The sequence below is a fragment of the Leiobunum rupestre genome, chromosome 3 (assembly GCF_980474605.1).
Source record: "Leiobunum rupestre chromosome 3, qqLeiRupe1.1.hap1, whole genome shotgun sequence".
In the NCBI taxonomy this organism is placed as follows: domain Eukaryota; kingdom Metazoa; phylum Arthropoda; class Arachnida; order Opiliones; family Sclerosomatidae; genus Leiobunum; species Leiobunum rupestre.
The window spans coordinates 7,724,950-7,741,580 of NC_143386.1; the positions used below are offsets into that span (position 1 = coordinate 7,724,950).

At 37.9% G+C, this 16,631-nt stretch overlaps 2 protein-coding genes across 2 annotated transcripts; one reads left to right on the forward strand and one right to left on the reverse strand.

Annotated features, from left to right (window-relative positions):
• Positions 1-7: 7 nt before the first annotated feature.
• On the forward strand, positions 8-12,862 carry LOC149949256 (uncharacterized). The gene is made up of 4 exons (XM_090167699.1): positions 8-150; positions 5,088-5,188; positions 8,338-8,594; positions 12,026-12,862. Exons 2-4 carry the CDS (start codon positions 5,107-5,109, stop codon positions 12,365-12,367), a joined length of 681 nt encoding a protein of 226 aa, XP_090023825.1. The 5' UTR covers positions 8-150; positions 5,088-5,106; the 3' UTR covers positions 12,368-12,862.
• Positions 12,841-15,421, reverse strand: Orc5 (origin recognition complex subunit 5; the record flags this gene model as incomplete). The annotated part of the gene is made up of 9 exons (XM_090169404.1): positions 12,841-12,930; positions 13,025-13,140; positions 13,657-13,818; positions 13,998-14,242; positions 14,307-14,598; positions 14,670-14,948; positions 15,027-15,119; positions 15,205-15,244; positions 15,324-15,421. Coding segments are annotated over 9 exons (1,371 nt in total), but the record flags the coding sequence as incomplete, so codon positions are not given.
• Positions 15,422-16,631: the final 1,210 nt, after the last annotated feature.

Below are 16,631 nucleotides of genomic sequence, written 5' to 3' on the forward strand. Positions count from 1 at the left end.
ATTGCAGTGACAATCTTTTTATTTGGGAAGAAGCTCACCTGGTTTCCCATGATAAAGTAGCTCTCGCGACGAAACCCGGACCCATTGCAAAACCTAAGAACAATCCGCGTTAAACAATAATCGGATTTTAATAAAAAAAAATAACATCAGGTACGTAATATTTTTTATAAACTTTACAATTATATTGAGAGTGTGGGTGCGTATTTATAAAAAGTTTGTAAAGAAAATTACTTAAAAACTAATTAATCAACGGTTTGCTGTATGAAAATTGGCAATTTTCGCATTTTCGACGCGTTTATTTCGTTTTGCAAGACTACGTAATTTATACATAAAGATCTAGTCTACAAATGTTCACACCAAAAACAAGTATTTTAGAGATAATAGTGACAGATTTCCACTTTATCAGAAGTATACGTTTATTTTAATACTTAGCGTGTAAGTGTCGTCTGACTTCCAAAATTGATAATAAAATAATCTGACCTCCTAAGTTAAAATAAATTACCCATAACTACAGAAAATAACTATTTTTTACAATACGATATTCTTCCGTTGACTATGAGGGGAAATATTATCGTACTAAATAGATAATCTTAGCCGGCGAAACATTTCCAAAAGAAAATTCGGTAAGACGATCTTCTTTTTAGAAGTGTTTTCAATAAAAACAAAAGTATCAGATAGAACCGACACTTGGGCACTTCAAAGAAAAAAGTAAAACCCTCTTGATAAAAGAGGCAAAAAAAAAGTTAGACTTGTTGTTAGGGTTGTTATAAATTCTAATCGCCGTTGATTTTGATTTTGGGTGCTAGGCAAACATTTGTGGCCCTATATTTAGTTAATTATCAGTCCTTCTAGTGACAAAACGGTTTCGGTTTGACAAGCGTTCAAACGACGAAAGATAAATATAAGATTCTGAATCTCAGACAAACTGTCTGAATGTGAAACATCGTTAGTTAAAGGCAAATACTCGATGGTTGATGCCATATTATTTTAACATTGAATTTAACACAACATCAACTCCTTTGAGTGGCGATAGTCATCCAATTACAGACAAAGAATACGACCATATTTCGTGTTTAACAAGCAATTTTGCGTTGACAAAAGTCACAAAAGATAAAACGCGTCAATAGAAAAAACACTATTTTATTAAACACTAAATCTAAAACATTTCAGCAGTAACCGTCATCCAAGTACATACAAGGAATAAGCCTTAGACACTTTTAAATCACTGTACGTATATATGAGACGCGATATTTTGCGTCAAAAACCGTCCTATGTCCCTCAACGATAGATGTAACACGTCAATAGAAAACCCAATCACAGCGAATAAAACTTAATTATGGAATTAATTTCGAGTATTACCTTCAAAATAAATAAGAAAGATAGTTTTCGGTTAGAGCTAAACAACGTATATTTTCATCTCATATAAAATTCGAGGCCACATTAATTCGTCTAATGAGTACGTTCATTAAAGATAAATGCATATTCCGGTCATTAAGCATTTAAAGAAATTAACAATCGTCGCTTTCAAGCAAACAAACACAGCGCCCAAATGGTCGATCTTTCGAGATGGTGAAAATAAGACTAACATTTTATTTTATTTTTAACATAATACTACAGTACATTTCATTTTTGACCTTGAAAATGGCGCTCTTTAGATTTGGGATAGTTGGGGAACTGCCTATCGAAGGTGGACATTTTTTGGTTGAAGATGGCAATTCAACGTAAATTTTCAGCGTTGGTAGCTAATTTCACATATTAAAGTGTCCATAAACCTCGTGAATACCTTAAAAACTATCGATCTGATTATTATGTGTACACAAGACATAAGCCACAAGCGAACTTGGTGCTGCGTGTAACTTCCACGTTACGAATAATCTCGCGAATAATAGAACCGCTAATAGAATAGGTCGATTCTGAAAGTCATTGGGTGCATTTTTTCCCCCTATATCTTATGAAGACTCACTTCCCCTACGTCATAACGGCGTCTTCTCTTCCATTCTCCCAAGCTTAACACTTTCGGAATCGATTAATTTTAGCTTGAGATCAAGCTAAATTAAAATTAAAACGCTTTCATCGTGGCACGGCCAACTTTGATTTCTCGCGCATCTCTCGCGCTACAGCGGCCATCTCATTCATTATGAGCAAAAGATGTGTATGACGTCAGCGCCCCTAGCGGATTATTATTTTTAGTATAGTTTTAACATTGAAGACAATATAACCACCGAGCGTGGCTCTGAACTCCTACACATTATAGTACAGTTTATAGGGGGAAAATCCTTGCTCGCGGAATTTCGACGAATGTGTTGGCCGTAGTAGCGCGAACAGCGCGTGATCAAAGTTGGCCGTGATCGTGGAAACCGACGCTTATTTCGGCGAAATAATAACAAATTATTGAATATGAATGTACTTATTATGAAATTCGAGATGTAAACGTACTCGTTCTGCCAAAGTAGCTAAAGTATAGTGGGGACTTTTAAAGGGAATATAACCTCTGGTATTCGCGACTGAAACGAGTTAAGGTCAAAGATCCTATATAACTACGCGTAGCTATGTAGGATCTCTGGTCTAGGTGGCTTAACGGCGCTAGCTTCTCCGAGGTTGCGCCCAAGGTTCGTAAAATCGAACTGGAACTGGGTAGGGCCCATATTAGTTAAAATCTCCCGCCTCTGCCAAGGCCGAGTGAGGGGTTGGGGGAATGAAAAGCATGCTCAATTTTCTTTTTTTTTTTGCCACCGAATTTTGAACGTTTTTTCTTAAAGGGAATATAACCTCAGGTATTTGGTGTGGAACACCAACGCTTGGAGCTCTCACCGCTCTTGCCTTTCGCTTTAAAAATGTTTGGCGCCACTGTACAGCAAAATTTGAAAAATTGAAGGGGTCTTCCATAAAGATTGCTTTGCAGGTTATATTCCCTTTAAATAAACTTATCAAAATATCTGCAAACGATGCAAAATTGTACGAATAACGATGAGGAAAATGTAATAACGTCTGCTTAAGCCGCTACGTATCTAGGTTTCAATGGCGAACCAAAGGGGGCTGTAGCGATAGTTTTCGGTCGCGAATTGTTGTTGCTGCTCCGTATTATGGCAATTCTTAGTGCCTTGTTGCGGAGGTAATCCCTAAAATTTTTGGGGCCTTGAAAGTTATATTCCCTTTAAGCCAGAAATAGAAAACGGGTAGGGCTAACAGTCAGCGCATAATAAAGCAGCGTTTTCACTTTTACACGTTCCGCCTTCGAGTTTTATTACCACGGCTTAACCTGATTATATATTTTTTGGTTTCCCCTTTCCACAAAATTCTTACAGTTCCTTGTTAATTTTAGTTGGATAGTGGTAGGGGTTATCAGGGTCAAGAGAACAAAACTAGACCAGTACTCTACTCATTGGGATATCTATATCAGTCTTAGACTGATAAGGATAATGGGATCTCTATATAATTACCAAGGGCAATAATTTCAATCCAAAGTTTCTGATGCTATATAAGTCTGATAGTTTACGAAATCCATAACTAATGAAAAGGTACGTTTTTCATTTTGGAAAACTAACTCCCACATCATAGTTTCATATTTTACGGTAATGAGGATATCAGTAGAATATTTCGCCGCTAGTGGCCTGAGTTCTTCTTGAGCTGCAGACTTCGCGTGTTTTTCGTTTTTAAAACTCAACTAATAACGAAATAATAAACGCTGTCTGGTTATAGGACATCTAGCTCGATCACGCTTATAGCCGCTGCTGCGGTGAAAGTTTATTACTAAATTCTCAAATTACACCACATCATTTGCATATTTAGATACTGCGGGGGCATTCCCCGAAAATGATAATAAATCAAGGTCGAAGGATAACACGAGCCAATGATAATTTATTGGAAACGTGCAGAACAGGGATCCCTTACAAAGATAACTTTATTGTTCTTATTGACATTATGGGCGTGTTTGCAGATGATTTTTCAACGTACAATAGTAGGTGGTTTTTTTTCCGAGGGGCTGATCACTCCGCGTAATCGGTGTACAGAGCCGTACCTTTGACTGTACTAATGGGATTACGCGTAATCTTTGAAGTCCCTGCCTTTGGCAGTGCTAATCTAAGCGTAATACGATGTACAGATTTTCTAAGAGTGGTTATCCCCTCGTTTTTTTCCCGCTTGTTCTGGGTTTTTTGAGCAGGCTAAAAAGTGTAGCCATATGACGTAATTTTACTCCAATTCTATCTTGACGAAAAAAACGAGTTAGAGTAAGAAGGGGTAGTTAAAAGTTAAAGGTTATTTATTTGCCGTAGCAGCCGTAGTTTTGTTTTAAGAAGACGACCGGTGGTGAGGTCATCAATATATGACTCGTTTTTATTTAATAATAATAATAATCAGCTAGGCTAATACCCAAGGCACCACCTTAGGCCTAAGTCATCAAGCGACTTTTTAAGTCATTAAATAGTATTTAACAATTGGATTTTCGGTATTAAAAGCTTGCCACATGTGAAGATGTTCAAAACCCGTCATGTTTTCGTGAAACGAAATTTAAGTAGACGAATTTTCTATAGATTACTCCCTCTACACCTCTTTTCGAGGAGGAGTAAAAAGTGTAACCTTTGAGCTCTGGAACAAGCGAACAAAATTTGGGGCAGGGTAAATCTTACCCCGAGAACAGGCGAATAAAACATTTTAGGGCAGTGACGTAAATAGCGCCCCCGCAGACCCCGCGGCGCGGGGGGGCCCCCAAACGTTTATGATTAAAATCGGTACTATTTAAAAGGGCCCCGAGTCGTTTTTCGCGGGGGGCCCCCGGAGTTCCTAGTTACGCTACTGTTTTAGGGTAAAACGTTTACAATTTTTGTCCTCGGACATTCGAAAAAAACCACCTACTAGCTTTAAAATAAAAAAGGGGGAAGCTTATTCGACGCTAATTAGTGAAAGGCGCGAAAGGTCAACCAATTATTTTCGCTTTCTTATTTCGCGGGAAACTGAAATCGGATCCGTGAACGAGATAGAAGATGCACCACTCTGTGATAAAAGCGGTGTTATCCTTCGGACGCATAAATACTTAAGAATGAGTCGTATTCTGTCCTAAGCCCTCGAGTCTTTCCTTGTTTTGTCAGCCGCAAACCCGACGCCACCATGAAGTCCATTCCGTGCACTTTCGTTTTGTTCTTAGCTGTGATAGCGCTGGCCCGGGCCAAGTCTTTCATCAGGTTCGCAAGTAAGTGTCTCTCTTTCTTTGAGAATTATTATCCAGATAATTGATGGCTGATACGGTAAAGGCTAGAACGATGGAAATTATGGAGTAGACTGGGTAGGCTTGGCAACGTTAAACCATTGAACTTAATACAATATAGACATCTAGCGGAAATAGTTTGAACTTGAGAAAATATTTTCGTCTGCTAGTTGTTGGCACGCCATTAGTTTTTATAGTTTTTACAATGAAACAAAAAAAAGCTTTCAATTTATATATTGTTTAATATTAGAATATTATGCTACTAAAACCAAACAATCAGCTTCCTCCACTAAAATCAGTTTCCACTACTAAACCAAAGAAAAACCCTTCTTATTTCGAAGTCTAGCAGACGAAATTATATGTACACGCATATGTTAATCTAGTAACACTGCCTGCTACGACCATAGAAATAGAAATGAGACTACAAGCACTATTAGATTGTGGTGAGGTGTACGAATTAGAAGACTGCCGTGAGAGTGGAATCGCCAGTATTATTTGTGGAAGCACGTCATCTATTTTAAGTTTACATTTTTTTTAGTAGATTGCGCACTCCTGCGTGGATTAGTAGCGATTCCACTCTCATGGCAGCCTTCTAGCTTGCCCGTTTTCCTTGAGATTACCGGATAGCGCAGTGGTTCTAGTCTCATCCATATTTCTATGATTTCGACGGGGAGCCGTATTGGGGAATACAGTTTTCCATTCCAGGATGGGATCATTCATATTCCTAGATAAAGGGAAGCCCCAATCTTTAAAGCTAAATATCGGGTGGTCTCAGAGTTTTACGCCTCTCTCATTATACAACAGACCCGGGCGGCTAACCGGCGATCGCCGGTCAGATCGGGGCCAACTCAAATTGGGGGTCAAAGAGGAAAAATTTGGCATTAATGGGAAATGGGGCCCAGACGTATGCATAGCCGGTGGGGCCAACTACTAACCAGTCCAACTATTTCGAGGGATAGCAGCTCATATGAAAAATTCAGCCCCAAAAATTTACGCCGGTGGCCACCTCCTTTCTACGCTACTGAATATAATACCAGAAGCAAATGAATCGACGTCATTTCCCATACGCGTCTTCTCTTTAATGACAGTTTTTAAATTTCGAGGGCTGCCAGCCAGCGGAAGCCAAACTGCCACTACGGCCACTCGCGCCCCCCCCCCCCCCCCCGATATAAGGTAAAGTGAAACGAGCGTGAAATACCCACAGTTCCGCAATGAAAACCCAAAATATAACCCATCTCCTCTCCCCCTGGCGGAATTCTTCTGCAAATTGGAAATGTAATTACTATTCAGGGGAAAACAAATTGGCTTATCCAAAACAAAATCGAAAGGACAACGCACTTCTTCTATGCGATTTGGCTATCGACAGATTTTTTTCAAAATGAAACATGTTGCTAAGCTTGATCAAAGGAGCAAAATTGCCCATCGGTTAGCGCTCTACGCTCGCGCGTCGCTAGTCCGGGCTCACTATCAATAGAGTTTTCTTGCCAAGATTTTTACACCTCTACTTCCTTATTTCTTTTCTCGCAACTTATTATTCGATGAATTTTCGTACGTGGAATTATTTATTATTCAATATTTTATGAGCAATAATAAAATAAAAGAAATACTAAAGAAATCAGAATATATATGATTAACCGTTTCGTTGAATCCAACATTCAACACTCGCTCATATGTAACAAACAGTCACTCAACAGTCAACAACAGATCAAACACTTATTTATCGATACAGCACATAGTCGGTTAAAGTCACGGTCACACGACAGTTAAGACTCAATACTTAACTATTTATCTACTGAGTTCGTTCATCGTGTGATCAGAACGTCGTACGAACAGAACGAAACCAAATACGACGCTCGGTTTTGGGAAGCACCCGGAATTTCGGCAAGAAAACTCTATTGATAGTGAGCCCGGACAAGCGACGCGCAAACATAGAGCGCTAAGCGATAGGCCGTGACTCTTTTAACAAATAGACTACACTAAGTTTCGTCCACTTTTGACCGCTGCTACTGGCCAAACTATAGGAGCTAGGGAAAAAAGGCAATGGACAATTTTGCTCCTTTGATCAAGCCCAACAACATGTTTCAATTTGAAAAAAATCGGTCGAAAGCCAAATCCCATAGAAGAAGTGCGATGTCCTTTGACAAAAATTTTAATTGACATACGGTAATTAATGAATAAAACAAAGTGCAAAACTAGCACGAACCATGGGACAATAGGCGCTTAAATAAATCATCCTCCCCGGAAATCAACAAGAAGTAATATTACCGAGAGCTAGGACCCGCAAGGAATTGTTTATATAGTGCTTGTTGAAATTATGTAAAATTTTCACCTGTAAAAAGAACGTCGTGTTTTTGCCAAGACTTAATATGTCAAAAACGCTACCTGGTGAAAAGGGAACGCGTGTTGCTGCCTTATAAAGGTGAAAATTTTACATTATTTTAACAAGCACTATATAAGCAGAGACTTGCCGGTCTTGACTCTCGGAAATATTACTTCTTGGCGATTTCCTCGGAGGATGATTTATTGAAGCGTCCATAAAAGTTATTCATCCAGGACATAATGAATATCTTTTATAAGTTTTATTTGCCTATGTGTTAACTTTGCCTTGATGTGTTAGCGAGGGGCTGGTCACTCCGCGTAATCGGTGTACAGAGCCGTACCTTTGACTGTACTAATGGGATTACGCGTTATCTTTAAAGTCCCTGCCTTTGGCAGTGCTAATCTAAGCGTAATCCGGCGTAATCGGTGTACAGACTTTCTAAGAGTGGTTAGCCCCTCGTGTGTTAGCCAGTAAAATATTCTTTAGTTAATTGTAATCTATAATGAATGGATGCCGGGCCGCCGAGTGCGGCCGGGGCTCCGGGAAAATAATGATTTCGGGCCCAAAGATAGCCATGACTACTGGAAATAGCTCTATCTTCTCTGGGAGAAATCCCACAGACGTGTACCTTGTTGGGTCAAACCAGAGCCCCTAGGCTGTACGGGCCCCAGTATTTTATACCGAGTTCCAGCCTCTCTTGTCAGACCTGAGGCGATGTCAGCTTCGATTTAATTAGCAACCACAATTAAGTTCATTTACTTTTGATAATACTTATAAGGCGAATAAGCGTTATTAGAAATCCAATTTTTTACAGACGTAAACACGGAAGAAGCGAACCGTTACGTGAGCGCCTTGGCGGCCGGTCTGAGGACAGACCCCTCCATGGCTAAGTTCGACCCCCTGATACTGCCTCCGGAACAACGATTCGGGTTACAAGGATTTTACCGACTCGACAACGCGACGGCCACCGGATTGTCAACTATCGATCGACACGGCGATTGTCACCTCGTTTTCGACGTAGACGATCAAACTGGCAAAATAAACGCCACGCTGCGTACCAACGATATTCGAGTAATTTATTCTTACATCCAAAAAACCAACACCCACGCATAGACAAATAAAGTATTCTGCAGCATATCTACCCTCACCAAAACGCGTCTTCTCCTCATAACCCTCGACAATCAGCGTGGCGCTGATTGTCGAGGGTTATGAAAAACAATTGTGAAAACGCAGAATTACGTCACTTTGGGTACAGGTTATGTCTCAGACCTTTTAGGGAATTTTAGGCTGCGCTAAATAACTAAAATCACAAAATGATTTGATACTTCTGATTACGTCACCGTCCGGTCCTATGGCTTATCGTGATGTAAATGGTTGTTGAACAACAAAATGCTCAAAGCAGAAATCTTCTACGTGCGCGGTCAACTAGCATACGTTTAAAAAACGTATCAGAAAAACCTGCTTGTGGAATAGGTTAATTTGAAACCCGTCCGATATCTATCGAGACGTCACAACCGGAAGAAGAAAAAATCGTTCAACAACTGTTACGGTTTTTCCGAGACATAATCTAGAATTAATCAGAACGCAGCCTTAAGACTGACGAGTACCGAGAGGAAAACAAGTGTTTACTTATAACGTTTTCCATTTGACTGCACTCGAGTCATAGAAATCTCATAGGTAACTAGAATGCTGCCGTGTAACTGGCAAATGGACCAAACGCCGTGGCAGACGATAGCCAGTTCTCAGCCAATCAGAGCTCAAAGTGGTTCTGCCAAGAATTTAATGTCACCAGAGAGAATGACGTGACCTTGCTCCCGCGATAGTAGCGGAACCAAGGAGGATTATTATCCTCCTTGGCGGAACCACTCTACGGCCTCTCATTGGCTGAAGGTTCAAAACGAACTGGCGACAAGCTCGGCCGTAGGCGGCAGCATTCTAGTTACCTATGAGATTTCTATGACTCGAGTGCTCTAGATCGCTCTGATCAACATTTTACAGGGTTCGTACAATATTTCCGGAATTAAATTCCCTGACATTTCCAGGTTTTCCTTGACCAAATTGCCAAATTTTTCCTGGCCATTTTTGTAAAATAAATGAATTTTTAGAGGTAAAATCTTGAAAAATATTGATTATGTAATTTTTAATACATCTTTCAAAAATTTATTTGCCTGATATTTTTTTTGGTCTCTTTAAAATTCCCTAACTTTTTAGGACCATTTTAAAATTCCCTCACTTTTTTGGACCATTTTAAAATTCCCTGACCATTTGGAATAATTTTCAAATTCAATGATCTATTGGAAACATTTTCAAATTCCCTGACTTTTCCAGGTCGTGTACGAACCCTGATTTTAGGTTCCATTTGTGTGCTCGGATCTGCTCCGATCAACTTTCTCATGTTCCATTTCCCGCTCTCGGGTGCTCCGAGATCGCCCAAAACCGATCTGCCGATTTCGACAGATCTACGGATCGAGATCGGAGCAAATGTTTGCGTGTTCCTTTTAGATTTTTATCAAAATGGCACACCAAGATGCAAAAAATATAATTACTAGCAGACGAAAAACAACAAAGCGCGGGAATATGTTCATGAAATGTTCCATTTGTGGTTTTACTCTAGTCGATCGCGGCGACATCTATGACGTCAGATACAGATTCAGAGCGAATCTTGAGCAATCAAATGGAAAACGCAACCAGTTACCTTTTTTTAACGTTAATTAGTCCATGGGACAGCTGTCTTAGAGAATATTTTATTGGTCTATGAACAATGTGACGAGAAACCTCTTATCAAAAGTAAATAGGGGAGAAAGTCTGGCACTTGGGTCCAACCGCACGACGTCTTATTTGAGGGGTAAAATTTTTGGGCTTCGGAAATGACTTCCCCCTCGCATCTTTACAGGGACACAAAGGTATCGGTTGTACTCCGCCACGATGAAAAATAGTTATCTATAAAATACGTGAATATTAAACTTTTGCTTTCGATAATTTGGTTAATTTAGTTCCTAAATAAAGTAGATATATCATAGAAACTAAAATGCGACATTTTAAAAATAATAACACGACTTTTGAAAAGAAATAAACCGTAACTAGAATAACGCTCACTTAAATCGTGGAGAGCGTGGCGCCATCTAAGATCAGAGATCGAGACTAATTGGTAAATCTACGATGTTAAGGCCTAACAATTTGCAAGTTTAACTGAAATAATAGCTATAGCTACGAGCTTTTTTTGTTTATTTTACAATTGATACAGTAATTATTAATTAAAATCAACCGTTATCGAAGGAAATAATGGTAAGCATTTGACAGAGAGATTTGAAATCGCGAGGCGGTGACATGGTTGCCAGGGAATAAAATTCAAAATTTTCATCTTGAGCGCGGACCAAGGGGGTCTCATGTACGAAAATAAATGCTATTGGCCGAACCAGGTGACGTCACTTGTAACTTTGAGAAGCCTAGCATTTTCCGAACCAGTGACGTCATGTACTACAGTAGAAGAGTAACAGACCTAGAATCAGACGACGGGTAAATCAAAGCCCCCTTTTCGAGGCAACCTTTTCTAGTCCAAATTTTACCAAAGATAATTTAAACTCGTACCCTAGATTCGAAATCACTCTCTCGCGCGTTGCCGATAGCGTTTACCCACTTCCCGCCGGAACTCAGAAAAAATTCGCTCCATGGTTTGCGCCTTACCGCAACCACGGCCAACTTCGATCACGCGATGCCGCGCTAGCAGCGCGTGATCGAAGTTGGCCGTGCCGCAACCGATGGAGCCAGATTTTTCTGAGGTCACGTGCCGGAAAAGGGTAAACGCTTCGTAACAAAACCGTCAATGGGAAAGCTCTCAGTATTCGAATCTAGGGTACGAGTTTAAATTAGATTTTACCAACCTTGAGCGCGGACCACAAATGCACTACTTCGCGCATAATGTGTTATCCTTATTGGTTAGAAATATCACGTGATCACTAGCTCTTTAAAAGGGTGTCAAGCATGGTGGAAGCAAAGATAATTTAAACTCGTACCCTAGATTCGAATACTGAGAGCTTTCCCATTGACGGTTTTGTTACGAAGCGTTTACCCTTTTCCGGCACGTGACCTCAGAAAAATCGGGCTCCATCGGTTGCGGCACGGCCAACTTCGATCAGGCGCTGCCGAATTATATAGCGTGATCGAAGTTGGCCGTGTTTGCGGTAAGGCGCAAACCATGGAGCGAATATTTTCTGAGTTCCGGCGGGAAGTGGGTAAACGCTATGTCGCTATCGGCAACGCGCGAGAGAGTGATTTCGAATCTAGGGTACGAGTTTAAATTATCTTTGGTGGAAGGTAAAATCTGGAGGCAGTGATAGACTTTCTCCCCCTATTTACTTTTGCTATTATGCATTGGCTAAAATGTTTATTAAAGCGAATTGAGCTAAAACATAACAAGTTAGTCAGGACCACGATGTATCCTTTCACACATTACTCGATAAAAAATATCAAATGATAACTGTTTTGTAATTTATTTTGTTTAGGTAAGCGCCCATCTAAAGGCCAACACTAAGGAAGCTGCTACGGAAGGCCAAATTTATGGTTTGATAAAGAAAGTCTATTTTTCCATTACCATCAAAGTTAGACAAAATTTCACAGCTGAACTCGTTAAATTCGAGCAAACAACCCCAATTTATATTGAACCAACACCAGCATTTTCCGAACCGCTAACGGAGCCGCTTAGGGGGGTAATTGAAGAAGCTATCGAAGAAACGTTTGCCATGAAATTTGGACCTTACATTCAAAGCATGGTTGATTCAAAATTAAATATAGCGAACAAAATTAAGTATTTTGTCTCAGCCACAAAATTTCCTTTGCTATATTAGTCAATTATCTTATTAACTGGCATTTTAGTCGCCAAGTTCAAACACTCAACTATATTACATTTCATAAATTTTAAGATAATTTATTCGTATGCGTCATGGTTGATCAAAATTTTACATTAGCAGTGACAATATAATGATTAAATTATTTGAAATAATGACCCTTACTTTGTTTAGGTGAAAACCAGTTGAAAGTTTGAACTTATAAAGACAATTAAAGGTAAAATGGTACAAATGTACGTGGCATTCCTAATATCATGTGATGTTTTCTTTTAACGTATATATTATTGGTTGTGCAATATTTCAAACGTTGGAATGTAATATTAAAAATAAACCTTCATCTGCAAACTTCTCCAGCACCCATAAATATATACTACCAATGTAAGACACGGATTTTTGTGATATAATGTTCAACTATTTGCATTTAAAAATTACGTACTGTATTATTTGAGAGAAAAATTCCCAACAAAATTAAATCAACATTAAAAATTAAAGGTTTATTTTAATTACTTAGCATTATTTAAACAAAATCAAATAAGTACCCGCCAATGTCAAATCTCACCGTGCTGTGAAAATTGAAGAAAAAAGGTAAGCAAATACTGAAAGTGAATAAAACCTAGTTTCATTTCTGACAAATGATGGTTACAAGATAATTCTTACCTAGCAACGCTGGTGATAAAGTCCAAGTTTACCAAACACTTGTACTTGGCTGCAGTTAATGGATGATCTTTCCCAACTTTGACCTCCAGTAGTCTAAGTGTTACCAAATTTGAAATCTTTTTTTCAGGGGAAGAAAAAGGATTATCGACTTTAACCAATTTCATAATAAACTGATTAACGACGTTAACCAATTTAATAATTCACTGATTAACAATGTTAACCAATTTAATAATAAACTGATTAACGACGTTAACCAGTTTAATAATAAAATGATTAACAACGTTAACCAGTTTAATAATAAAATGATTAAGGACATTAACCAGTTTAATAATAAAATGATTAACAACGTTAACCAGTTTAATAATAAAATGATTAACAACGTTAACCAGTTTAAAAATAAAATGATTATCCACGTTAACCAGTTTAAAAATAAAATGATTAACCACGTTAACCAGTTTAAAAATAAAATGATTAACCACGTTAACCAGTTTAAAAATAAAATGATTAACCACGTTAACCAGTTTAAAAATAAAATGATTAACCACGTTAACCAGTTTAAAAATAAAATGATTAACCACGTTAACCAGTTTAATATTAAACAAAATATTACTTTTATTTGGGAAAAGATCTACCTGTGACATTAAAGTAACACTAGGAGAAACTTTCTCATCCACAATCACGTAGAATATGGATAGTAATCGTGAAAGTGGAAACGCTTTTGGGCCTTTTTGATGTTGATTTACCGGAGCAGTTTTTCTATGCCCAGCTTTTCTCTTATACGTTTTTCCTGTATTCTAGATTAATAAAGGCAAACTAAATTATTTCAAAACTATAAATCAGATTAACAGTTACTTGTTAAATTCAATTCAACATATCTTAATTTAAGATTTTAACAAGAATGTATTTTTTTCTATATTGGGAGATTAATTTAAACATTTATAGAAACACCTATTAGAGAGTCTCCAATATTTACCTTCAAGAAAAACCTTTTATCCGAAGCTGGTGGGTTATACGATGCTATATAAGCCGAGATTAACAGGAACTTTGAAAAGAATGGTAATTCTACATTAGCCCTGATGTCATAAATTGGTTTATCTTTTTGGTTTTTAATCGTTGTATTATCATAAAGACTCGTTTCTCTTAAATAGACTGTGTTTAATGACTTCTTCAAATGAGGTTCGATGTTTCTCCACAGCTTTCGGACGTCTTTTTCCGTAGCTAGAATGATTGATTCCAGTATTATAAACAAACTAAAAGTAATATAAAACTTTTGATTGTATACATTCTTCGGATTTGACAGGTTCGAAATATATAGGAAAATTTGTTAGAGCGATATGACGTAATTCCAGTAAGTTCCTCGTGACCATATGGAATACACTCATTACTAAGTTCAAATAATGACGGTAAAAATCTATGTTGCATTCATCCGGACAGTCTTGCTCCAAAATTGAAATTGTTTCTTCTTTCGTGTACTCTGGGAAACTAATTTGGTATGGTTCATAAAAAGAAAAACCATTTCGAAATTTATCCCAGATTATTTCGGATATTAAAATAACACAAATGTTTTGCTTCATCTATAACAGAAAATGTAAGTTTCATATTAATGCAGGGTATGGTTAATTGAAAATTGGAGCCATTAACTTACAATATCTTGCAATCGTAACAACGCTGCTAATATGGCAGGGGGCATATCTCTAAGCCTCTCCGCATTATCAAGAATGATGTAAACCGTTTCATCAATTAAGTCTTTCTCTACTAAAATATTTATTAAAAGCCTGACAAAATCACACATGTTCAAACAAGTTCCGTAGCCTTCAAAATCATTGTCAGGGCCAGGTATAACCCCTGATATTTGATTTAGAACTGATTCCAAAATAAGTCTTTGGGAATAAGCTTCAACACAGTTGATCCATGCATGACAATGCTAGAATATAATTTAGTGATATGTTAATGTTTTTTTTAATATAACGACGCTCATGAAAAAGCCATTTTGAACTACTACATTTAAATCAGAGAGAAGCATTTTCAGAACAGCACTTTTACCAGTTGCCGATAGTCCATAAATAAAGATACACGGATAAGCAAGTTCTTCTGGCTGTGGAGACAGATTGGTTATAAAATGATAAAGCAAAACAAAAACCATTAACAAAAGTGCCTTGGTTTGCCAAAAGTTCACTAACCTCTCCAAATAAAGACGCCAATTGTATAATTTGTTTTTGTCTTGCGGGAAATTTAGATATAATTCTATGTATATCACCAACTTTCTCACTTTTAGGAGGCGATTTAATAACTGACATACTTGATTTTAAGGAACTTAACATAAACAGAGCCGGATCGAAACCACGAGGCGAATAAACTGGCGCCAAATTCTAAATCACGAAAATCACTACCAACCTGTTACGTTAGGTCCGACCAAAACGTTAGCTCAAAAATGGCCGTTGGAAAATTTGGAAACTGGAGAGCGAACGAAAAGTATTTCCAATTTTACGTCCGAAGAAAGGCGCCACCTTCGTTAAAGATATGTAAGCGAAAATATGATCGAAATTTTGTGGCGCTAAATTCCAATGCTAAAAATGGCAAACATTCCAGGGAATACACCATTTAATAAAAAACGAAAGGAATTTAATTATTATTAATTATTAACTAATGGGTTAGATTTGTTTTTTAAAGACCCAATGGTATCAGTAAAAAGGCCAGGACACCAAATATTGGTTATAAAAATAATCTTTTCGGATTACGTTACGGATCCGGAAACTAACTATAGAACTAATTTCCATTTTACCAAAAATAATAAATTGGTGCAAAACTAATCACTAGCACCCGTTCGAAACTCCCAAGATGTTTCGATTAAGCAACCACATTAGACACCGACAGCAACCAAGGGTTTATCCCATTAGAAAATAATTTGTAAAAAATATTAGGCTTAACAACAAAGGCTTATGGGGGGGGGGGGGGGATGTTTTGTAAGGTTGCCCGGGACTATGAGCAATGATTGATGAGGTGCACCGAGAAACACGGAAAAACGTAACTGGAAAGATTAATAATCACGTGGTCATTGATATGTGGATTTTCACGACCATTATACAGGTTTCCGTAATAAAAAGATATCATACATAGATGAGGAATAGGAATGACCTTTTTGCCGCTAGAAAAGCAGGGGGCGTAGGGGGGGGGGTGGAGGGGCGGAAGAGGTTCGGACACTTTATAAAATTTTCTTTTCAAGGGAATCCAACAGGATACTTAAAAGGATATAGCTAGACTCGTGCAGTTTTTGTGATATAACCTCAAGGTCGCTAGAAAAAGATAAAACTTGAAATATATGGAATCAATACCGAGTAACTACGCTCTGCCCTCGTGGAGTATCTTGACTGCGAGCGTTTGCCCCATTCTTGCGGGAGAAATACGTCTGAGATAAGCAACTGCATTTTACGGATTTTTTTTTCGAAAAAGAAAACCTTTTATTTATTCTTAGAAAAATATACATTCATAAATAAATTAGCATTTAACAACAAAGTGTTACAAAATTATCGAGTAAACTGTTAGTCCCTAATATCTTAAGTAAAATAATAACAAAAGTATGACACTGAGAGATTTCGGTTAATGATAG